The sequence below is a fragment of the Aptenodytes forsteri genome, unplaced genomic scaffold (genome assembly GCF_000699145.1).
Source record: "Aptenodytes forsteri isolate BGI_AS27 unplaced genomic scaffold, ASM69914v1 Scaffold108, whole genome shotgun sequence".
NCBI classification, from domain to species: Eukaryota; Metazoa; Chordata; class Aves; order Sphenisciformes; family Spheniscidae; genus Aptenodytes; species Aptenodytes forsteri.
Window position 1 is genome coordinate 6,389,168 of NW_008794448.1, and position 25,578 is coordinate 6,414,745.

The 25,578-nt window shown below is 39.2% G+C and overlaps 1 protein-coding gene across 1 annotated transcript in view; it reads right to left on the reverse strand.

Annotated features, from left to right (window-relative positions):
* Positions 1-3,291: 3,291 nt before the first annotated feature.
* RALGAPA1 (Ral GTPase activating protein catalytic alpha subunit 1) overlaps positions 3,292-25,578 on the reverse strand; it is a 128,264-nt gene continuing 105,977 nt past the window's right edge. The window contains exons 40-41 of the mRNA XM_019474888.1: positions 12,222-12,346; positions 3,292-3,639 (exon numbers count right to left, since the gene is read on the reverse strand). Of these exons, the coding sequence (XP_019330433.1) occupies positions 3,485-3,639; positions 12,222-12,346 (280 nt within the window). The 3' untranslated portion in view covers positions 3,292-3,484. The remainder of the gene's footprint in view (positions 3,640-12,221; positions 12,347-25,578) is intronic.

Below are 25,578 nucleotides of genomic sequence, written 5' to 3' on the forward strand. Positions count from 1 at the left end.
CGAGCCGAGCGAGTCCTGTCCACGCTGTAATTCCTATGGAAAGTCGCGCTACTCACGGCTACGAAGGCGGAGGAGCCGCCCGCGGACTCCCGATCCCCCCCTCCCCAGCCTCCCCGGCCGGTGCGCAGCGAAACTCGCCCCCGTACCAGCACGGCAGAACGTTTAGCCGACGGGCGGTATCGCCGCCGCCTCCGCGGGTCCGGCCGGCAGCGTTCGTGCCGAGCCCCGCAAGGGAGGGAAGCGTAGAGCCGCCCCGAGGACGGCTGGCGGGTGCGGGGACCCCCCCGGGCTGGCGGCAGGACGCAAGGCAAGGAGCCGGGCTCTGCCAGCATCTGCCGGGATGCGGGCAATGCCGGGGAGGCGGGTGTCGGCCCACTGAAAGTACATCTTCCGTAGCTACTCTCGGTCCAGGATAGAAGTACAGCTGTATATACGATATTTAAAGAGAGGAATTATTTTTCGTGAGAAAAGGAGCCTGATCTAGTGACCTTGTTTTAATAGCCTTAGCCCCCGAGCTTCAACATTTAAGTTATTGTGAGGTGTTTTGTTTGCTGTACTCTGTACTAAGATAGTCGAGAAGGTAAATGTTCATATTAAGTCAATGTCAAGTCATATAATAGCTAGCAAAACGTATGAAAAATTAATCGTGCTGTCTGCTTAATTAAAATACGAGGTGTTGATCTTCTATAGCTAAGTACGCATCTCCCGCTTACTCTGTGTTTCTGTACTCTAGCGACCGTGCGGTAGGCAAAACGCACGTCTCCGGCAACTGCCTGTTTCAAAACCCGCTCCGTTAGTGGCTTGTTAGTGCGGCACGAACAATAGCAAGAAGCGCGGTTTGGTCTCGCCAGGCCGGGCAGCGTGCCGGCCCTGCCAGCCCCTGCGTCGCGGGCAGGCAGAGGGTCCCTGTCCGCACACGGCCTTTTCGGGTGGCCTCTGACCCCTCTACCCCGTGAGCTGCGCTGTTGATGTGAGCTCCTCTGAGTCTTGTGAACAGCTGAAATTAGAACATGAAAGTGTCTTTTGATACGTTGCTAAAGCGCAGATGACAGGCTACCTTCCTTCTCCCTAACGAGACCTACCGTTAGCAAAGCAACCCACGGTGTGTATTCCCTGGCTTTAACGGTGGTCTGGCCAAATACTTTGAAATACTGTCGAATTTACCAGCTACTGACATTTCAGCCGATATTTATTTATTTATTTATTTAATTTTTCCACGCATGAGTGCTTGTTTTTAAATGTGATAGCAGATGAGGCCAAAAATAAGGGCAAGCAAATTCAATAAAGGATTTAAAACAAAGCTCACGCCTGCCTTGAATTCAGCATGGCAAAGTGGGTCAGCTGATGTTTTCCGAAGAACCAAATTGATCCCAGCCGTAGTCTTTGTTCTAACACTCTCTCTGAAATGAGCATGCAAAATATTTCAATCTTTTGATTAGCATCCTCTAAAGCAATTATTTCTATAATTTTATATTTTGTTACACACAACAAAAGATTCACGTGTATCATGCCCAAAGGCTGAAAGCAAGCGATAAGTGCTTTATTTTAAATGTGCTTCACAGACTTTCTCGTTTTAGTTCCAGGACCTGGACAAATGAATTAACACAATATAACCTAAAGCAGCCAAGATTTGCTGTCTGACGAAGGAGGCTAAACTCGCAGCTCGCTCTTCTCATATGCCAGAAATAAAGCATGTTATTTTAAGTTGTGCATTTTTCCATCATTTGTTGGTTACGGAGACTTAGGTAAAAATGCCCGTTTATGCAATTAAATGAGTTCTCCCCCGGAGAAGGTCACTATGTTTTTTTTAAATCATCGCTCTCCTTTCTCCACTTGCACAGTCAAAGACGAAGGGCTCCGGACCACGGAAACCCGATTATTAACTGCTCCTACAATTAGCACTCGAACAACCAGCCTGCAGGAGGGAACACCCTGCGCTTTGCGTTACCTGCGGAGCTACATGTACTGTATTTACTAGACCTGGGGAAAAGTTTTCAGTACAGCGTTCTTGCGATGGGTTGGGAAAGAGCTCCTAATAACTCGTGTGAAATGAAAACTAAGCTGTGTATCGCACTTAACTGCTCCACGCGTAATATGCTATTCTTCTATAAATTGGAGTAAGAATCTAATCACTGAGGTGAATGACTAATATACAAAAGGTGGTAAGAATAATTTTATTGTATTATTAAATAGCATGTCTTCTCTTCAACCATTACAAATTTGTAGATACTACATGAACGACAATACGTAATTTATCTTTTTATTGTTGCCCATATGATATATTTACACATGCAGTTAGTACCGATGTCATGCTACATTTTGTTAACAGCATTTTGTTGTTTGCCAGACTCAAAATGTGAGCATTTCATCTTCTGTAGGTGTCCTGGTTTCGGTTAAACCACGACAGTAGGAAAATATCTCTGGGTGGGTGGAACGCGTGTACTAATCTGCACTCACAGGGTTGGAATCACCAGCATTTCAGGCCAGGCTCCTGGAGCATGTTCCCTTTTCTTCCCTAGTACACATCATCAGAGCAATGAATTTCTATCAGGAAAGTGCTTTTTTTTTTTTTTTTTTTTTTAAACGTAAGAAACAAGAATATACATCTAGACCCAGCAGCCCGATGATAAAGGCTAAAAACCGTGAAACTCGATGGCATTTGCTATTGATACCACTTGGAAAAGCAAACATTATAAAAATATTTGGAAGCCAAGCATAAGTAGAATTTCAGCACAGTGATTTTTTTTTTTTTCCTGTTTTTCTGGCATAGATTACGGCACCACCTGCACAGTTATGAAATGATACGTTGCTTTGTGAGGAAAGAGTTGGTGCTACAAGCAAGTTATTTCGTTTGGACTCTGTAATGCTTGAAAGGCCGTTGAACCATTTTATTCTTAACATAAATAATCTGTACACATCCTGTGCATTAACATTGTGACATCTGACAAAGACTTTACAAATGCAACTTCAATTTAAAATTGTACATTCATTTTCAAGTTGTACATATTTCTTTCTTTGTTACAGAGAAAATTGCAATGGGGCACAATAAATATAGTGTAATCAAACTGCAGTCTCCAATTCCATATATGACTCAAGATCAACCAGAGTTAAAAATGACTACTGTTAAGATATCGTAATCATCCAGGAAGGTAAAAGGTGCAGAGGACAAACTGCACTGCAAAAAAAAAAAAAAAAAAAAAAAAAAAAAAAAAAAAAAAAAAAAAAAAAAAAAAAAAAAAAAAAAAAAAAAAAAAAAAAGGAAAAAAAGGCAGCCAAAGGCAGCCTGGAGTTTGATAAAAAACCAAAAGCTAAAATATTAAAGTAAAATTCCAGTGTCACTGTTTAAAATAAACATACAGAACAGGGGTATGCAGGGAAGGGGCGCACACACATTAGAGACATTATCCTTTAACAGAAAGCGGTGAATCGCTGTGGGAAGGGTGGCCGATTGCTGTTCACTAGAAAGCTGCAGGCATCTCGCCACTTAGGACTTGTTGGCTGAGCCAGAGGAGCGGCGCAGTTTCATGGACATGCGGCTCTTGCTAGTCCGAGGAGACATTGGAGAGGCTAAGTCTGTTCCATCCACCTGTGCTGTTGCTGCTGCTGGAGTTTCTCCCGGCTGAGTCTCTGGGCAGAAGCCTGCAGAGGACAGCAAGAACCAGATGGGTCAGCGCCGCCTTCTGCACTCGCAGTGCAGGACTCTATTCACAAGGGGCAGAGAGGAATTTGAGTGCTGCTGTCACTCCCACAGCATCTCCTAGCCCTTTACCAGCTGTGGGTGGTGGTACTGCACGTGGAGCTAGCAACTGCCACAAATCCACCTCTAAAGAAAAGATGATGCCAGAAACCACTGAGCTACGGGACTGCAGAACCCCCTCGCTCTCAGCAACTGAGGCAGCACTGAAGTGGGCAACGTTCTCCCGCTAACCGGCAGAACAAGCACCTCCAGTTCCCTCGCAGGGATGGGGAGTCCTTATTCAAACCACATCCCAGAAGGATCCAGTCTTTAATGAGAACATGAAGGTTGTTAACAGCTCATTGCGCATGAAGGGAGCTCTAGGAATGCAGCTGAAGAGGTGGAGTGAATCAGGGGCCAGCTTGGGAGAGCAAAACATCTTCTCCCATCTCAACTTTAGTCGATGCTTCAAAAGGCAAATTCCTACAGGGCCCACAAGGCAGAAGCTTGAACAGAACATACTAACTGGATGCACTATACGCAACATTTCTTTGTAAAAGGAACAAGATGAATTTGAGATAACGAACGGTATGTAGTTCATTAGCCCAGTGCCCAGCACTACGCTGTGGTGGGCCCCGAGTCCTCACTGCAAGAGGACAAGGCTCTTCCCTTACAAAATCTTCTTCCATAGAGATACAAAAGGAAAAGGAGAAAACATGAAATCAAAATTATGTTCTCCTTTCCGTGTACAGAAAATTAACACTATGAACTCACATCCACAGAACTAAACTGCATTTTAATTAGCCATTTACAGAGACTGACAGCCTGACTGAACTCAATTACCTCAGTTGCCACTGATCGCTTCTGACCCGTATAAATTATGGACAGAAGCTTAGTCCTGCAGAAGTCAATGGGGAAACCCCTGCTGACTTCAGTAAGCCAGAATATCACTTGCTATTTCTTCCACATCATGCTATTACTGGTAATTCTCTAAAATAATAATGCAATAATCAGAACTGAAGATCCCTCTCCCTCAGTATACGTTTTATTTATAAGGGGTGCAAAAACTGATCATAATTTATTTTGAAAGACTCCTCTAAAATAAAATCACAGGTCACCAGGTAAGAAGTCTAAGAGTACATTTAAAACATATTGTCATAAACCTCAGTGATTTAGCGACCTGGCTGTCCTCCTCGCCTGGTCCATCACCTGCCTGCTCCAGAGAGATGTCACGGTACTTTCCATCTTTTTCAAACTGACACGACCCATCAAAGTGACAGGGAGGAGAAAGGGCTGTTATTTGTTCCCCAGCTGGTGACAGTAATTCTGTTCATGAACTAGGTACTTCATTGCCAAACAATCTGGAAAAGCACGATAATGCCTGACTCACTGTGCCTTATAGAAAAAGGCAGGCAGGGAAACATGCACTCTCATTTTCTGAAATTCTATCTTGTTCTAATTTTACAAGGAATTAAAGCATTTCAAATGGTGGAAGTTAGAGAACAGAAAATAACCGTTGTTGTTTTGCACAGCATACCATTCACAGCTAGCGTGAAAGACCTTCCGTTTCAAGCCTTTGCCCTTTACCTTGATGTGGCCAATGCTTTCTAGTGGAGGTTTTGGAAGGAGAAGAAATATCACAGCATTTCTTTCTTTGTTGAGAATGAAGAAGTGATGAGGAAGGAGGAGTGGAAAGAAGTGAGGAAGGGGGGGGAGAAAAGATAAAAGATAACAGGTGTGAGACATGAGACACGAACCGCAGAGATTGAAGGGTATTAACAGATGAGCACAGAAAACGGAATTTCGAATTTCATTATGCAATTGCTGCTCATGCTACAGGTTAAAGAGAGTGATGAGTTAGTTATGTGCAATGAAGCAACAGCTCTGAAATCCGGCGTCATACTTACCAACTAAGCATTACAAGAAAAAAAGGAAGAGAGAGAGAAAGAAAAGAATTCTATAACGTTATCCAGATCCAGCAACCTTATTCATAGCAACTCAGATACAGCCTAAACATTGTCTGAAACGCTTGCTTAAAGTCTGTGAAAACAGCTAAATACTCACACACATACACACAATCGAGAAGGAAAAACAAATGGCAACTCGATATATGGCTTCTGCTCCCCAGCTGTTTCACAGTATTAAGTATGCTAAAATTACAGCCAGTCTCAACATGAGACTCCTGAAATCATGTAAAGAAGAAAAAACAGAGCATTTAAGCTAGTTAGTCTGCATCGAATGGTCAAACCCTAGTGTGAAATTTTACCACGGGTTGGATAAAGAAAACCTTAACCCCCCTGTTATTTCAATTAAGGTATTATTCCAGCCGTATCTTAAAATTTTGTTTCTAATTCCTGCAGACAGAAGCACAGACTCACGTGCAATCCCATTTTTTTTAAGAAGCTGACTTAGAGCTATTGAAGAACAGAAGTCACGTAAAGTGATTTTCACATCTGAACATATCACACCAGAAGAGTGAAGAATAATGGCACTTAAAATATATTTGAAGTCTGACAGCAATCAACAGACTGATTAGTAACTCAATTTCTTTGGATTTTAGATAAGCATATATATTTATATATACATACATACGTACATACACACGTGGATATTAAATGTGGTATATAGAAATTTTGCAGGTTTTGTTTCCCCTTCACAGTTTTAAAATCTTCAGTGTAAAATGTTATTATCTTTATCTCTCTACGCAATGAAATATTTAGTTATCCAAAATATAAAAATAGGGTTACATAAGAAGGCTTTATTGACAATTGACCTAGAACCAGAAAGTTCTATAAAATAAACAAAATAGATGTGTTAAGATTGTTAAGAGGCTGAAAAATGTCAGGAAGTGATCCATATTTTTCATCTCTTAGGCTTGACAAGTGACAAATATCATAGCCTGATGAGCTATGATATTTTGGGGCCATAATGTAAAGCCGTTTCAATTGCTTCTGAACAAGGAGGTGGATCAACAAAGTTGAAATCCAACATTTTCACACTCCATTTGAGAATTTTAGGATCTTCTAATAACAGCACGTTGGTTATTTGACTCAGGAATTAACTATTTAAGTGTAAAATTGAACCCTAACTACACACAGACTGAGTTAGAAGCGAGGTGAGGTGGAGGAATCTGGAGGTATAACAACACACGTGTTGGCATGACTCATCTCGCTCGTCAGTTCTGACTTTCAAAGAGGTGAAAAATTCACCGAGCAGAAGCCTGACAGGGCGCTGATGTTAAGACAGGGTGCTGCATGGTAAGGCTACTCTCAGTACGTCTAGCTCTATCACACCTTGTTGTCTGGATCAACATTTTCCCAAGTGCCATTTCAGAGAATGACCACGGAGAAAAATTAATTTGTGCATGTTGGTAAATTTTGATGGCCTTTTAAGATACTTCAGCTCCCCTCCCCCCGACTTCTGAGGAAGAGGGCAATTGTTTCTGTATAGCTTGTGCCCTTTGCCACTCTTACAAATTCCAGTCCGAATCCAGCCAAGTCATCTGTCATGCTCAGCAGAGCCCTGCTAGAGTCAAGTCAATGAAGTCTCTCACTAATTTTGGGAAATGAGGAAAGGAAGCGAGAAGCGAATGCAGAAAGACTGCAAAAGCAGCTGCAAAGCAAGATGAGAAGGTGAGGAGGAGATGGTCAGTGGCCTAAAGACCTGGGAGAGTGGAACTGGGTATGAGAAAAAGAACTAAGAGCCAGACATGAGAAAGAAGACAGCAAAAAAGATTAAGTTTATGGCACAAGAGCGGCAGAGTCCATGTCCAGTGAAGGATGCTCTTCAGAACCTAGCTGGAAACATGACTATTGCGTAAACCCATTCCTCTCTGTCAACTAATATCTGTGAAACCCACCGGCGAAATTCCCAGTCTTTCCACTAGTGGAGATTCAGGCAGAGGTAAGACAGCTTACCATTACTACCGATTATTGCCCTATCTCAGTCTGCAGGTGGTGGTGGTGGATCTAGGGGTTACAGTTTTGCTTATGAATCACGTGGCTGTTAATCAGTATTACAGAATTTCTCTTTTGCCCTATGCCTTAAACAAAACAAAAATGGAAGGAATTACACAAGGAAAACGTTGTCACAAGACAATAAATTCATAGTCGAACATTCAAAAACTAGGAAATGTCAGGATTAAAATTTAATTTTGTCCTCTTGTGCATATGCATGGGATGCTTTTTAATTGGACAATCATACTCTATTTTTTTCAGTAGACCCATTTCACTACATGTAGAAAGTTGATCTGTTTAGGTCTATAGCGGTCCACACTGAATTTACTGCCTCAAAACGCTGAGGATCCCCAGCTTACTATCGTGGTTGACTTAAGGACAATAGGTTCAGAAATGCATGAAGTTTCAGCTTCAGTTGTTCCAATATGAAATTTTTGGAAAAGTTCAGTAAGTTTTGTGGTTTTGCTCCGATTTGGAATGAAAACAAAAATTTTCCTAAGTTTAGACTGGAGAAGGGATAATGAGAAACTCTTCCCGGCCCTGCCAGCCATACAGCCCTCATTTCTGTATTTCAACTTCACTTCCAGTCACAAACTTCAACTGCCACCATCAACAAGTGTTGCTTAGGCCCTTCTGCAGTGAGAAAAGCGCCATCATTCTCATCTGTGAAGGGGTAATACAGGGCCAAAAAGATTCTCAGTTCAAAGTTACCCAGCAAACAGCAGCAGAAAAGATTAAGATGCAGGCTGTTGAATTTGAGTTTCTCTTGTGCAAGGCTGAAGTATTGTTACCTCTACATTCCCCTGCCTCCCTGCCTGTCAGGCTTACTTTGGAAGTGGGGCAGCAGAATTGTTCTGAACACAAGCTTGAAAATGAAGGAATGATTGCTGGGATCGAGAAGTCTGATGCTTTCATCACAAGGAAAACACTATGACTAATGTAGAGAAGCCCCTTCTATATAAGGTTTACTGTACTGAGGTACTATTTTTAGTAGGAAGAGAGGGAAAAAAGAAGATTGAGAAAAACCAAACCCAAGACATCACTACATTTCAAAGCTCAGAACCTTAGCATCATGGGGTCAATAAGCCCTTCAATATCATTGAGCTTACCACTGACAGTTCCCTCAACCTGTTCTGGTGTCACAGACATCTAGTTTACTCAATAGCTGTATAGCAGGAGTTACTCTATTTAACAGAGTCAGCACGAAGTAAAAAAATACAGAAGCAACTGAATTATATTCTGTGATTAAGTGCAGGTAAATCTCAATTTTTTTAAACGTACACATCCACTACACTAGTCAGGTTCCTAAACATGGGAAGGTGGACTTGTCAGATATTTTGATAGGGCAAACTAAGTATGTAGATAAAAAAGCAGCAGCCACAATCACGCTGTATTGAAGAGCAACCACTCTAAGGAAGGAAATGGCTTTTGCTGAGGGCTGAGCCTTTGATAAAATAACGTCAATCTGAGGAAACAGAGTTTGTTACCGAATTGCGTATTCTCTATTTGCTCTGATTACCATAGCTCAAATAAAAAAACTGGCATGCTGAAACCGGCCAATGGGATCACAACAACAAAATTACAACACCTGGTGATGGGCTGTAGTAGCTTCAGTTTCTATATATCTTCCTTAGAAGAAGAAATTGTATATAATAGTTTATAAAAATTAAACATATTCAGCAACTGTAATCTTGGACATCACAATCCACTTAAAGAATCAAGTCTCTAATATCTGAGATGTGGAAATCTTTAGAAGTCTCTTCTGGTCAGTTATTTTTCCTTTTAAAAAAACACATAAAATAAATATTTTTAATTAAAAAAAAAAAATGTGATGTATTTTTAGAAGCTGGTCAGAAATTTTCAGATGACATGGAAATGTCTGGCAGGGAGCCTGCCAGGTTTTGTCTGAGTCATTTTGGGGGTGATGAATGCATGTGGATTGCCAGGCAGGACTCCAGTGCCACTCTTATATGCAATCCCAGCACAATTCAGAGCTCTTCACATATGTTTCAAGAAATCTGTCTGTTGTAGGGACCCTGGAAACCTAGGGGTATCTATTTTTTTAATAGCACATCTGGTGGGCTCTTTCTTGGGATCACGGTCCATCAAAGTTCTGGGTCACCTGTAGCCAACCTTGCTCACAAGTCTGCCTTTGCTAGAACTGGAAACCAGTGGTTTCCAGACTAACCCCAAGCCCCGGGGTAACCTTTTTAGCAGATGACTGCAGTGTCAATTTATACCTGCCTCAGGCTTTAGAATTTGTGCCCTCCAGAGTCAGCTTGGAGGCAGATGATGCGGTGCTATTTCAGGCACTCTGTCCTGGAGCTGAGTATCAGAGCCCCAGCAGCCCTAGACTGAACAGGGGTCAGCCCCCAGGCTGCAAGCAGGACTGCCAGAGGATCCCCAGAGAACCTGTGCTGGAATGAAAGCTCAGTGTCATGCAGGTCTGGGGACAGGTTCTTTCACTCTGATGCCGGCTCACACTGTGCTGCATGTCCGTCCTAGGAAGCCCCTTGGCTGCTCCCGACACTGATGTGTTGGTCAGTTCCACTGCACAGCGCAAGGTCCGGAAGAATGTGGCCCTCAGGTCAGGACATCATGTTTTGTGGTACGTAAACACACACGTGCATACACGCAGATGTGCAATACATCACAAGCTCCTATTAATGAGATTCCTGCAGAAAATCATTCCATTTTGATAGAAAGGTTAAGTCTAAAATAAAGTTTCCAAAAATCATAATCTTTTTCCAGATCATGTTAGAGAATACCAAGTATGACTAGGACAATTTTTAAAGGAATACAGGAATTGCCACTGCAGAGCAGTGTTCTCCAATGCACCAAAATAGTACAGAAAAGCAGCTTTACTTCACCCCAAAAGAATGAACTAGAGGAAGAGGGAAGAATGATTTAGCCTGGAATGAGATTTCTGAAAGTGAATAGGCAGAACTGATACAAGTGCACTAGAAAACGGAATATACACTGGCCATACAAAAGTGTCTGGTGTTGAATACTTACTGAGTGCATTAGGTAGGAAATGTGGCAAGGACTGGTATCCCTGGTTATTGCTTTTAATGTTTCTAGTCACAGATTTTTCCTATTCAAATGTTTTCATAAATTAAATTATGTTACTATTTTTTAATACTGTTTTAATTGGTTTTAAATGACTTACTTTAAATTTTGTTTCCCTTTGCTCTTGACTATTTGCACTAGCATAACTATATCACTTATTATACTTTGAAACTGCACCTCATTTCTACTTATGGTTTATACTTTCAAGCCAAGGAGTCTCAATGTTTTAACATCTCTCAGTCATTCTTTCTGTGGTCCTATCACAACTCCTCTATAATTTTAGAATTTATTTCTGCGTATTTTTGCAATTGAGAAACAAATTTTGAGCTAACAACTTGCCAAATGAATTAATTCTTACAAAATTTATTTTATTTAGATTTACAGCTTTTCCACAGAAGCATTTTGATTTGTTATTAAATAAAGGTTTCTGAACAAGGAATTTCAAGTGTTACACATTCTTCTTCTCCTTCTCTCCTATGTTATCACTGCAGAACGTCTTACAACATCAATGAAAGACAGCACAGGGTACAAAACACACCACTGCCATCCAGTACTACTTGTTCATGCTGAGAAACAAAGGTCAACACAATAAAGTGTTACTCATTCAACAACTGTCTCTATCATTAGTTACCTTAATCCCAGAACCAGTGTTAGTGCTTCATGCAGACCTGAGGTTAGTAAAAGACTAAAACTTTAAGGAGGTGTAGTGGTCATTTCTCAATCAGTGTGAAATTCTTTTTAGTGTGAACAAGGGCAACAAGGAAAGTTCGCATACAATTTGGTTACAAGCTTAGTGCTCTAGTAAAAGTAAGAGGAACAAAGGGGTTTTTTGGACACTTTGTCTTACCTTCAGATAAACAGAACTGATATTTAATGATCTAAAAAGAGGGGAAATAAAATAATGAAATAATCATAAGGAGTTCAAGAAATTTCAGAACAGGAAGGCCTTGACTTACTCATTTTCTTTTACCGATTTTCTCATTAGTAACTGAAAATGCAGTATCCTCTTATAAAACAGGTATTTTACTGGAGGGCAAAAATGACCTTAAAAACAACTTTGCAGCTAATAACCTGGAAACAAAACTGATGACTGCAAGGCTCCCAGATTTCCAATTTAAAACTTTACATTCTAAAAAAAGTAGTGAGCCGTAAAACCTTCTTATGAGGAAGGTGTACTTAGATTAAATAATGTGTCTACCTGAACTAGCCTGGATGAAGGAGTACCAACACTTCCATGGAGACTTTATACAGGGGAATGTGACAAAATTCACTGTAAAAATACGGGGTCTGGTTGCTATATTAAAGCAGCTTGCCAAATCTTAATGCCAGGCATTGGCTCATGATGCCAGGCAACGGAATAAAGATTTAAAAGCAACTTTGCCCAGGTCCTCAAATACAGTCTTTTCAATTAATGGTAACTCTTAATGATGTGCCAAGGTCTGAATTTTTAGTCTTTATAAGTAAGGATACTGCATTTCAAGTAAGACTGTACAAAAACAGTTCTTTACTGTACTTCTTACCTGTCTCTGAGGGCAAATGGTGGTAAGGTGCTGGACAGAAAACCTGAGCAGCAAAATCCTCAAAAGTTGTAGGCTCTAGATGATGTTGAACAATTGTTTGCAGGTATCGTGCTCTCTCCTCATAACTGGTTTAGCCAAGAATTAAGGAGCAATTTATATCGTGTACTGTAACTGCTAAATATCAGTGCCTAGTAATTCAGAATTCTTGGTTTTGTTAAATACGTATCATGTATCTCAGTGACTGTACACACTTATTTTTAATTCTTTACAGAGCTATGATATTATCTGATGCACTGAAGTAATATTAACTGTAAGATAAACACGATTAATGTAAACCTTATGGTTCAACTATCTTTTTTTCACGTGTGATGCAAAACTTTCTGAAAATTTTTTCAAACAGCAACTTAAATACTCTCTTTTAAGTAACTGATTTGGCTATACTCTGGTCACAATTAAATATAAAAACGTTACAATTTTTAAGAGGTATAGCATGAAAAATAACATTAGCATTAACAAAATAAATGATTTTGCACTTTTCCATAACAAACTGCTTCCATAATCCCTAAGCACACACACACACACACACACGCAGTTAAGATAAACACGTAGCTAAATTTGAGTATTGGGAAAAACACCGCATCAATTATGCCGTTAAAACAAGCAAGAATATTTGTAAAGAATCCGCAGGACCCTTAAATACTGGCTAACAGGGTGTCGGCAGGGCACTGACAGCAAAATACTGTACTTCTTCCTTTTCCCTGTGTTCTCCCTCTCTGATATTATTGACAAGAGACCGGTATCTTGAAGTGTTGTTGCTTTTGAAGAACCCTCTCCAGGCTTCTTGTTCCAGCAGGCCTGATTGTGCTGTTAGCACAGAGAGAGCGAGAAAAAGAGAGAATATTTCTGCTGTTCATGAAAGCAACTATGGAAATGGCTGTCAAAATGTGGAGCAGCAGGCAGCAACATACAATTATCAAGAAAAACTACCATGCTGACTTCATGTCGTATAGTTCCTGAACTGAGAAATCAGTTAACCTTTTCTCTCACAACTTTCAAAGTCCTCCAGCTGGACTCAATACGTTGAATGAGGGAGACCTTCTCCAGTTACCTTATAGAACCATAAAACGATCAGAAATTTTCCCTGGCATTTATGCTTGTGCACATTTTTTTTCATATTTTATTTGTAGACACTGAGATCATTTTCTCCTTATGTAGTTCTCTTTTCCTAAAAAAAACCCCAAACAAATCAGCATGCTGTGGAGGAATGCACTCAGAATCAGGTTCTTGAAGGTTCTGGGTTCTGATTTCAGGTTTGCTGCTCTTTTGGGGGGGAACAGGGACAGTGAGGAAACTACCTTTCCGACTCAATTTCACCATCTGTGAAATGCGGATAATATTTATCTTGCACACATTTTTTAGCACTCCAAACATAAAAACTGCATTACAAGTGATAAGCATTTTTAATAACAAGTACTAACACTTAAAATAAATAACTATACGACTTTCAATTATGAAAAGCAATAGAATTGCCAGCCCCAAATGACAGCTGGAAACAATACCCTTCATCTTAGCTTTTAAAACTACACTTCAACAATTATGGAACTTTCCCTATGAAACCTTTTTGCAGTTTTTTTCTGTACAATATTTACAGTAGATTTTGCAGTATATCTAAAATGAAAAAATGTATAGAGAATATATTATCTGAAAAGAACTTCCAGTGAATAAATCAATATTCATTGTATTTCCTTAGACCACAACTTGGTTACATAGTGAAACTGGGAAACAATTTTTCCTCCAAAATCCATGTTCCAAATTCTTTCTGGATCCCGAGACAGCTGAACCTCAGCAGAAGTCTCAGGCTGGAGAAGCTATAATAGAAGCACTGGGACAAGAGAAAATATAAAAATCTCCCATTGTAACGGTTCTTAGGTTGGGGGATAAACACAGTATTGAGCCTTAACAGAGGAGAGTAATATAGCACAGTTTTTAAGAGGCTACATGTAAGTGGTAGAGGATGAAACTGATGGTTGAAGTCTAAATAATACTATGTATCTCACAACTTGTTGAAAAGCACTTTTTCCATTGGGGGAGATTCACAGCTGCTGAATTTTCTGCAGTTAATAGAGTCCTTTGATTCACAGCAGTGCCCCTTGCACAAAAAATACTGGCCTTTGTGTATTACCAGAAACTAATTTTCTATTTGGCTGAAAAGGGAAAAATGGGGTTATTGCTTCTCCCTCCTACAGAGCTTTTCATTATGCCTGATGCACTCAACTTCTAAGCTCTTCTGAGAAAAAAAAAATAACTGAAGAGGCAAGAGGTAGAAAAATGAGCTTGTTAGCACATTAGAAGTGAAGTATCTTGGTGGGCCCTAGAAATTCCCAGTGGTGTGTTAACTTATCACTCTATGCATGCTGGCACTGATAGTCTCCCAATTGATCACTCTCTTTTCGCACCAAAGGTGCTGCCAGGAAGCAAAGGCTGAAGGCCCACAGGAGAACAGGCTGCTATCAAAACAAGCTGTTTTTAAAAGTCTACTTGAATGGGTAAAATGTTTCGTGAAAAAGTAGGGTGGAGACACCTACCTGCTTTTAAAATGCTCTACTTTCAGAGGTCTCTAAGGGAAACCTTTTAGTTTATCCTATTATATCCAAAGCTTATACACAAATAAGGCAAAAATGAAGGAAAGTTACCGCTCTGAACCTGACAAGGACATTCCCATTCTCCAGTCTAGGTACCTATCTCCTAACCAAATAAAGAAGTCTTGACACACATGCTGACTGAGGAGAATAATGGTGTTTTCATTACACAGTGGAGAGGACATGCTTATCTCAGTTCTAGAAGTCTAATTCAAATGCACGCTTAGTACAACCAGAGAAAAGTAATTCACCTAGCCAGGTTGCCGCTCGTCCTAACAATTCACAAAGCCACCTGCAGCTTTTTAGAAACAGAACCCCGCTTAAAAACAAAAGTCTGATGCAAACGCCAAGTCCAAAGCTTGCTGTATCCTGCACTAAGAAATGACATGCTCTCCTCAGAAGAACTCCTCTTCTGTATTAGAAACCGAGTAGCTGAGATTTGGATACTTTTATCTTCTATTCACTTACACTTTGCGAACATTCTAGTATTTTAAAACTCCAAAGTTGTATGCTGTTGTGGCTGAGATACTCTAGTTCTACACCGTATTTGAATGCAACTATCTGCAAGAGTGACCATAAACCCATGGTAGTTAATTTCTACATTACTTCTAATAGGCTAGACATTTATTTCTTTAAAATGCTGCTCTCTAGGGAAGAGTTATTAGCACCTACAAATTGAGCGACACATACAATCTCAATGGCTAGTAATAATAGGGCAATGCAAGCTGTATTCTTACTGCCAGTGGATGTTGCCACTGTCATCAGCAATTAAGATGGAATGGGAAGGATGCACGGACGAACCAATGGAGAAAGAGTCTGGCACAGAGAGTGACTAAACATTTAAACAACAGTGTTGTGAGCTTTCTGCTTCTGAAGAAGGTGCCAACTGGAACAAAAGAGAACGGATAAAAAGGCAAGATATACATTAAGGCACTCACCCAAATCTGTCAGCTAAAAACTTGTAGATATATAATCTGCAAAAAAAGCATAACAAAAAATCTAATGACTTCATTATATTTTTTCAGAAGATATTGTTCTGAAAAATACAATCAGTACAAGAAAAAAAATCAGGAATTGTACCTCAGGTTGTAGTCACTCCAGCTACAATTTCATTTGCATTACAATCCATTTTATTTATTCTCTAAATTTGCAATTATTTCTATTAATACTGAAAATACTGTACTTTCCATTATTACTGTAAACATGCAAATTTTTTTAGAGCTGTTCATTTGCACTTGGGAACAAGCGCTGAAATCCTGGCTGTCAGATCACCTACTTATGCTTACTCTGTCTGAAAAACACCACCTCATGTCTTCACCTAATAGCTCTCCGTCAGTGTTGATTGTATCACTTTCTTTTTTAACTCAAGCTCTGTTTAGATTCCTATGGCAGAATACATCTACATCTTGCAGATTCTTTTTGCATAATCTAAGCTAAAACTTTTTCTAGCCATCTACATGAGCAAATTATCTAGGCTCTTACTTCACATCTCAGTTACTGCCATATCCTTTTCTCTGGCCTCAGCAAATGAATTTTTATTCCTCCTTGTATCTACTCAGAGCATTGCAGAGCCCACTTTCTGAACATACTGCTTAGATGGGACATTCTCTTCAGGTATCGCCATCAGTCTGCCACTCCCTAGCACTAATGCAGGCTACTTATTTTAACTTTATAGTCCATACCTATTTGATCAATTTTACCAAAACTACTCTTGCCTCCAGTCAGTTAACACAGACAGTCACTCTCACTCACCTGACATTTTTGGACAGGCACTTTTTTCCATGTGGCTTCTTATACCTAGCACCAGGACACCATAAGTATCCACAAAACAATCTCCCCTCAAACTCCCCCCTTTGCTATGATGTTTATTGAAAAAGAAACAAGGAAAACACCTTGGAAGACTTAAGTCCATTGCTGTGTAGGTCACACAAGTATTCATGCTGTCTACTATTGTTTCACGTTTCCCTGAATTCTCTATCTGCCTTCATTTGTTGTCTTCAGCTTTATACTTGGCTTTTTTACCTCTAGGGGACAAACAACATCTGTCTTGTGCCGTACTCCATCTCAGTATAACGAGGCAGGGGTCTATGCTAAGGATATATATGTGCCACAATAATACAAGCAGAAGAGCTCTCCTCCTTGCATTTTCATCCACCATCTTAATCTTTTTCCTTTATATCCAGAACAATTCCCTCACATTGCCAATTTTTTTTTATCCATGGCTTTGTCATCCTTCAATTTGGTGAGGAAATTGGTTTGCTACATTTTCCCATATCTCTAGTTGTTTAGTCTTTATTTTTCCTTTCCTGTAATTTTAACCATGCCATCTCCACAAAATCCCATGCTTCCCATTGTTCAGCCTCTTCTACTGTCTCCATCTTTCAAGTCCTTCTGTTGAATTCATCTCCTCATAGTCATTTCCATAGATTTATTGTGTCATTCTGACTACACGTTTTCTCTCCATTCTTCTTTTTCACACCTCTCAGTCTTAGAACTGAATAAAATGCATTACAATAAATCTATCTAGTATTTTGCAGTTAAAGAAGAGTAGATGCATGATGACTATGTTACAATCATCCAGGGAATACCAATCCTAAAATGCCATTAACCTGAGGCTGAAAAAAATGAAGAAAAAGCAGTTTCAACATGGAGTAAAATTTCCAAGACTTTAATTAAGGATACGGCACTTCACAATTCTGTAATCTATCTATTACCAGAGCATCTAAGTGCTAGATTCACAAAAGGGCTGGAGAAGATACCCTAGTGCCTACTCCAAAGACCACGATAACAAACGCTCCCTGAGCAGGGACTGGAATCCAGGGACTCTCCTCTCCCAGGAAAGTACCATAACCATTAGGCTATACAGATGAGCACTGTGATTTATTTCCCTGTGATTCAGAGGAGATCTTATTTTATGAAACGAAGAGCAATTTCAGCAGTGAACGGAGTGTGCCTGATTACAAAATGTCCCAGTCCCAATGGTTAGAACAGTTTTGTAAGAGGCAGGAGATGTGGCCTCAAAATTGGAAACCGCTCTCTCATTTCCTCACTGATTGATATAACCAGGGAGTTACCTCCTGTTGTGTTTGTGTGGGCTCTAATCTAGCGAGTAGACCTTCAAAACTCTTAGCATTGCTGCCTTGCAGGTCAGATGAGCAAAGAAATGCCTACCTACTCAATGGATAAAGAGGGGCATGAACTGGGCATTTGGCTGTTCAGGATATAGAAAGGGCTCGGGCAGCTCTAGTGTGTGCTGAAGTGGGCAGATCTCCAGGGAAGGGTGGCAGGAAAAGCTTCAGATACCTGTGAACTTCAGAGGCATCCAAGACTAGGCATTTGCTGTGTGGCAATTCTCATCATCTATATTTTAGACGCAGGCTTCTATAAGGCCAGTCGGGAGGAACCTGGGTCAGATCAACAGAGTAGTTATATGCCTAACTGCTCTCAAGACTTTTGGAAAAAAAATACAGGAAATGTTTTATCAAGACAGATTTTCTAAGCAGCTTCTGGGGGGAAGGATTATGCTGTGGAACCTACTCAGTGACAGAAAGCTAAAAAAGGGCTAGAGAGATGTACAGTTAGTTGGTACACTAAGGTGGTGATGGAAATATTTGTTAGGTCTGGAAAACCTCTTTAAAAGATCAATTATTTCATTTGTTCAATGGAATTTAAAAGGAATGCATTTGTGAAACACCTAAAGTCACTAAAGGCAGAAACCCTGTATTTTTCCAAAAGTCAAAAGAAAGTATCACTTCAAATACCCCAATGAAATGTTATGCCTCAGCTTCCATTTTAGTACATGACTTCAAGATGATGTCTGGATGATTTAAAATGCATCAAGATCACTGTAGTTCAGGAAATACCCTAGAACTATGAAGTTCCAAGTTGTAAGCTCAACAGCGCTGCAGGCATTCCTATACCCCTGCCGATGGACTGGTCAAGTCCAGTTGACTGATAACACAAACTTTTTTTTTTTTTTTTTTTAGGGAAAAGAAAAACCAGAAAAACAAAAGGACCCCCTTTGTGAAAGGGAGTAAAAATGTGGGCTCTTCACTCAATTTTTTTTTTGCAATTACTGTGTGTCTCATTCAGAAAAACTGAACAAAAACCAAAATGAGACACTTCCATGAAAGTTTTATTCATAAATCTTCCCTCCTGATGCTTACATATTTATATATATGTGCACACCTGTGTAGTGTATCACAATATAACTGTATATTGGAATATGCGATCACAATACTGACAGCATGTAGTACCTGAGTTTCTTCGATTCCGGTGCTAGGAAAAAGAGGAGATTTTTATGATCGCCTAGAAATACCGCTTAGAAAAAATCCAGAGAATGCATTTCCAAATAGCAAGATGGACTTTTTCAGGTTAAATTACAAACTACTGTCAGAAATACATGTACAGCTGCATCCCTGGCAGTTCCAACTGTTAGCAAAATAATCTAAGAAGTCAATATATATTGATACGATTGTGGAGAGTATGACTTTGTCAGCCAGGCATTTGGAAAATAATTTAGACAAGCAGAAACCAAAGCACTGCTCCATCCTTAACTGGAAAATGAAAATCCTCCACCCAGAGATACTTGCTTGTAGGATCAATGGACACCTGCAAGAGGTTTTTTAATTGCATGTATATGCTATTTATATAAAAAGGTTAACAATATTTTAAGAAAAGCTACATAAGATGGCACCCTCACGTTTACTGCATTTGCTCCCTCAGCAAATTTAGAAGCACACCTCTTCCTTTCTAGAAAAAAAACCCAAATCTGTAGTATTGTCAACATACAAAAACACTCCCAGGATACTGAAGACCAAAGGAAACAAAGAAACAGTGAGGCACAACAAATGGCATACGTTCGTAGGAGATTTTAAGTTTCTTGCTCCCTGGCCTGAGAAGGTGTGCAAACCCCACAGAATTAATTGCTATAGTTTGAGGTACTTAAAATGATGAAAGCATCAATTTTATCAGGTAGATTTTTCCTAGTAAATCACAATTCCTGACATCAAAATGTGAAAGGAGGACTGGCTCCAGTAAAAAGATAACAAGTACAGGTTAGGACCAAGGTTTTACAGAAGCTGAAAGGAAAAGTTAGCCATAGCAGAATTTGACTTCTAAAGGAAGACAGGACAAAACCCACACATCACAGAAATGAAGTTTTTTCTGGGAAATCTCACTCTGAAATAAGAGATTGTGCAGTGGTTGTCAAACCAGCTGAACTCATACTGAGTCACAGCAATTTGTACTCTTTGTTGGCTCTCAGAATTAAGGATGTAAGTCGGGCTGCTATTGATCCAGTGTTGGAAGCCCTGCAACTAGCCGCATTTTGTATGTAGGTGGGTGATCAGTATCAACTGGCCACACTGAGAGGAATAGTTGAAGTTCTCTTATATTCTGAAAAGTGACTCTGTAGAAGTGGCATCATGGTGTTCCCTATTTATTGCATTTCAGTGATTTCCACATCTAGTTTGCACAGTATACAAATAAAGAGATTTTTTTTTCCAACTGCAACTTCTATTTACTCAAGTCAACTTGGTATCTCAAAGTCAGCCTGGGTTCTTTTCTGTTTCTTAAACAGTGCCAATATTGAAAATGGCATATAAATACTTTGCTCTGTGCATCTGTTCACACAGCTATGCTGTAAATGAAAGCAGCTTCTGCATATGCAATTGGAACTTAGCCACAGCACTGATGACTCATAAAGCAGAATTCAGTTCATTCTCCTCATAACGGATGCAAGTTATTTAGGTGAAAGAGAAGGAAAAAAAAATTACTATGCTTGACACTACTACACAGGTGAAAGAATTAATAATTTTATAGTCTTCTAGGGTGATTTCTCTCTCCACTGAAACCACATTTTCAATACTAATGACAGCACTTTTGCAATGAAATGTAACAATCTATTTTCTTCCTCATAAAAAGGGAACATAAAACTCAAGAGGACTCTAGTTGTATTTCAAAAGTAAACTTTTAAGTTGCATTCATGAAAATATTTTGAAACTGCAGAAGGGACTAAATTATCCAAAATCATAAATTTTAAGAAGTAATGTATATATATGACAATCTACTAATTAATGTAGATATCTCATAAAAAATGAAAATAAATATGAAAAACAAATAACAGACTAAGACTGGAGAAGTTAAGCAAACAACGTAAAATGTAGTATCTAACATCCTTAATAAAAATCTTTTTCAACGCAAGTTGTAACTGCAAAAGGGCTTTCTGAGGCGTATTTCTTTATGAAGAAAATAAGGGAATATGTAATAGATAAATCCATACAACTTTATCCCATCATTCCAGATCCAGATCTTCCAATTTGTTTCCAACACATATAGTTGCATCATTCTTTAAATGAATATAACGAAAATTACTTTCTATTTTTTATATTACTAAAAAGTTCAATAAATCTGTAATAAATGAAAAGTTTTGGGCAAATTGTACCACCACATATTTTTGCCATTTTGAGGCTTTTTTCTTTAAGAGTACTAATCTTGCATCTAAAGGAGATTATTTCCAGTCTATCTACCCTATGGTTAAATGGTTAAAAGCCCTGCAAGGTAAGCATAGGTTAGATAAAGTTGCAGCCACTGAGTGTTTCCAAGTCAATGCTGTTGCCTTCTGCCTAGTTTACTAACGCGTTATATATTGAAAGGCATTGACTTTATCTGCGTTTATACAAGAATCTTCATTTTTACAGTGTGAGCACTTTCAAAATTGTTAAATTACTGCAGGAAATTGTAATTGATGCTTACATCTTCATTGGAAAACCCAATACATTTAGCGTTCTGCAGTACCGTCCTTCTAGGAAAACCCTTGATATATTGTTTATTTTTATGTTGTTCCATCAGATCTTACAGCTAACTAAATTCTTCAGCGGTTTCTAACATCTTCTAGGAAGAAAAAGCTGTGATTCATCAGCGCAGACAAAGCTGGGCTTTAATCCATTCCTATAACCATATTGCCAAGTCTATATTGTTTACATTGCGTCTCAATTAAGAGACAGGCAGGACACCTGGTACTTCTTTATCTAAGTCCCACGGGCTGCCAGATGACTCAAAATCCATAACAGGTGCTAAGGCAGTGTGAGTGTAGCACCATTAACACAAGCTGGAATTGGATAAAATTTGGACTATGCTTAACCACTTAAACCACTCAATTATGAAATGAAAAATGTAACCACTCTGCACCAAGCTCCTTTACAAAAGGCACTTACAAAGATATGTAGAATTAGAGTGCAAGTGTAATGGACTTAACATAAATTTTAATTTTAGTATAAATATTCTCCAGAATTAAACTATAAAAAAACCACCTATATAAAAAAAGTTACCTTTTTAAGATAATCATATAAAAATATTATGAGACTATACTTACTGAATGGAATGAATTCTAATTCTGGTCATCTGCTTAGGCAGCAAAAATGACAAAACTGATGCTCAGACTTCTAGCAATTTCAAAGCTAAAGGGAAAAAATCTGAATTAACAATACTTATTGAATTCTTCAACTCTGTAGAACCCAGAAGTTATTTATTTTAAGGGAAATGAAAGCATCTTATGGAAGGATTTTAAAAACAACAAGGTTCAAGTGAAAAACTACAGGATAAAAGATACTCCTTTGCACCGCAAAATCCCACTGTAGATCTCTTTTCAGCACCTTTTCTGCTAAGCTGACTGAACTAAGTATTAAGCTTAGACACTGACAGAACACACCTCATGAGAGAAAAAATAAGTATCAGAAATTTTACAGCGGACAATTACTTAGGAACTATCTGTATCTAAATGTGCAGTAATCAAATTAAGTTTCTATTTAATATTGTAATTATCAAGAACACAATATAGTGATTTTATTACCAGAGTAAGCAGTAACAAAGTACAGTAAACTGCCATTTAACAGTGTCATAGTATCTATGATAAGCAGCATATTGGCTTAAACTAATGCACTATATGCCTCTAGGGAATGACAGGCTCAGAGACTGGGTTTTAACATCAGAATCTATCCATTAATCTTGACTTAAATATAATCTACTCTGCAGTAAGAGGAAGAATGGGCATTCAATGAATTATCTGTTTGAAATATAGCAGGAGCGTATTAGCACAAACATATAGTTGAAAGTCTCAGTTTCGGTACCATTTATTGTGTATCGTTGGTTTTACAAGCCCTGAACTGCATTTTAGCATGAAATTAAAAAGACAGTAAGATCAAATGGCCAGCAGTATCGGAAGGACAAATACCTCAACACTGTAACAGATTACTCATTAAATTTACCGGCTGTGCGGTTAGAAGACTAACGACAGTATTTACAAATACCCGACTCGTCCATGTTTTAGTAACAGGCTACGGAGGTGAAAACAAAACAGTGAAGGAAACAGTGCTGAAGCCCTTATACAGGCAGAATTCCTACTCCAACTTCCAGGGAGGATTTGTCTTACTAACGTGTCCAAGACAGGAATCGATGAACCTATAAGGTATGTTGTGCTAATTGTTTTGAAGCCCGTTACGGCTGCCACTGCTTCAGGCCCTCTTTGGAGCGATGCTCCTGCCGGCAGACAGAATGGCTCGCAGGCAGCCGCTCACCTGGCAGCAGCAGGTTTGCAGGAGGCAGCGGGGGAGGCAAAGGGCCAACGGGCCAAGGGACTGGAGTTTATTAAGGATGTTGCACCAAATGAGAGATGTTAAGGTGTTGCAGTCATCGCCTCAGCCCACAAATAACGTGGAATAGTACAGGCCGGGGGAACCACAGCCCCACATACTAACTCCTGATTTTGGGAGAGGGATTTATCCCCACTCTGGCACTCAGTATTACATCAGTTTTAACTCAAGTAATTAAGGTTGATGAGTGTAAAAATACAGAAGCAAAACTGGCTCTTTGCTCTCTGGTATTAGCATGAATGCTTAAGCTCACTGTTCATACATTCAAATGTTTACATTTCTATCTTAAATACTTTCTCCGCATATCTAGATATATTCATTGATGAGAGAAACAGTAAGGAAAATGCCTTTCATGAAGACATCACTACAAACTGTAAAATTACACAAACATGAAATTATATTAACATTAAGTATTGTCCAGCAAAAAGACTGCACATAAAGACATGTATTAATTTGCAATTCCACACTACATAGTAACAAAGAAAACTTCTCACAAGAAATTCTGGCATTAATTTCAATCTGTACTTCAATAAACTTTACAACTACCTTTCCATTTTTCTTTTATAGTTGAAGAGAATGTTTTCTCTTTACCCTGGGTTGCTGCAGTACCGGTACGAGATAATCTACTTATAAGTCTCTTCAGAGGGCAGTAAAGTAGATTTTAAAAACGATTTTTAAAACTCAAAGACAGGCTGCTTCTATTTAAATGAAGAAAACAAATATTAATTTTCAGTTACTTCCCTCTTTCTTTATTTTGAAGGGCAATTAGTAAAGCAGCCCCTTCGCCCTCCTCCCTTGTGCTGTCAAGCTGTTGAGAGCAGTTTGCAGCACTACAATGGTACTATTGTGAACACAGCCTGGGTTTCCTTCCCACAGAGAGTTAAATGGGCAGTTCCTGCTGCCCATGATTGGTGTCCAGCGAAACAATACTTAAGAGCCAGGTTTTATCAGTTCCACGCCAAAGAAGTGAAGCCAGGGAACCCAAGCCTTCATATCATGCTGAACCATATGCCAACCCTGCTGGCCCCAAAGGTTTATCACTAAGAATCAGGATCCATCATGTCCCCTGTGAAATTTCACTTCACATACCTTCTGTGAAATGCATGGCTTTGCTGAAAACTGACCTTTTTCCACAATTGGCAAGAACAGATGGACGGTAACTATGCTTTGGCAAGCAGAAATTAAAAGATTTTCTAATAGCCTGCATTCTTCTATGTTTGGGAGGAGAAGCATTGAGAAGGAGATAGATATATTTGTGACCCACAGATCTATTCAGGTGCAGTTAATCAGCAATTAAACTATTTTCTCAATGTCTAGAAAGTATATTGAGATTAATTTGATTGGCCAGGCTATGATTAGGACTCATGTCCTTCGGACTGCCATATGGTAATTCCAATTACTGTAATACTAACTTTTAATCCTTGCTTTATGTTAGTTTATTCTGTTTTTCTTTTAAGTATGCGGCACATACAGAATAAACCACATACATACACCCTTTTTTGTTATAATTTGACCTGTTTAATTAGTGAATACTGTTACATGAAGTACATTCCATCTCCAGCTAGGTATTTCCACATACTGACAGGTATTCTATACAACCCCTTTTTTCAGTAACTGAAATACAGACCTGTAGGAGAACAAAGACAACCAATGTGCTAGTTTCTATTAATCTCTTTTTTTTTTTTTTGGTACCTATCATCTTCTAATCCCTCTGTTGGCACTGGAAAGCATGCCCCAACTGTCCTGATTACCATATGCAGAACGACGCAGAAACAGTTTGCCAATATCTTATTCAACTCACCCGAAAACATCGTTCTATCTCACAGACATTACTGTTTGTCAGTTTTGCTTGTTACAAATAATCTCCCCCATTTCCCACCAATTTAAATATCAGAATCAACCACGCGCAATGTTATACACTTATTCTTTATATATGCACAGCTTTTAGTGTTTTAACACACAAATCTTACAAGTTGTTTGCAAGTCACTTATCTGTTATTAGGGGTGAATTTATGATAAGAAAAGGATTAAATCAATAAACAATGCTGTCTTTTACAATATAAAAAT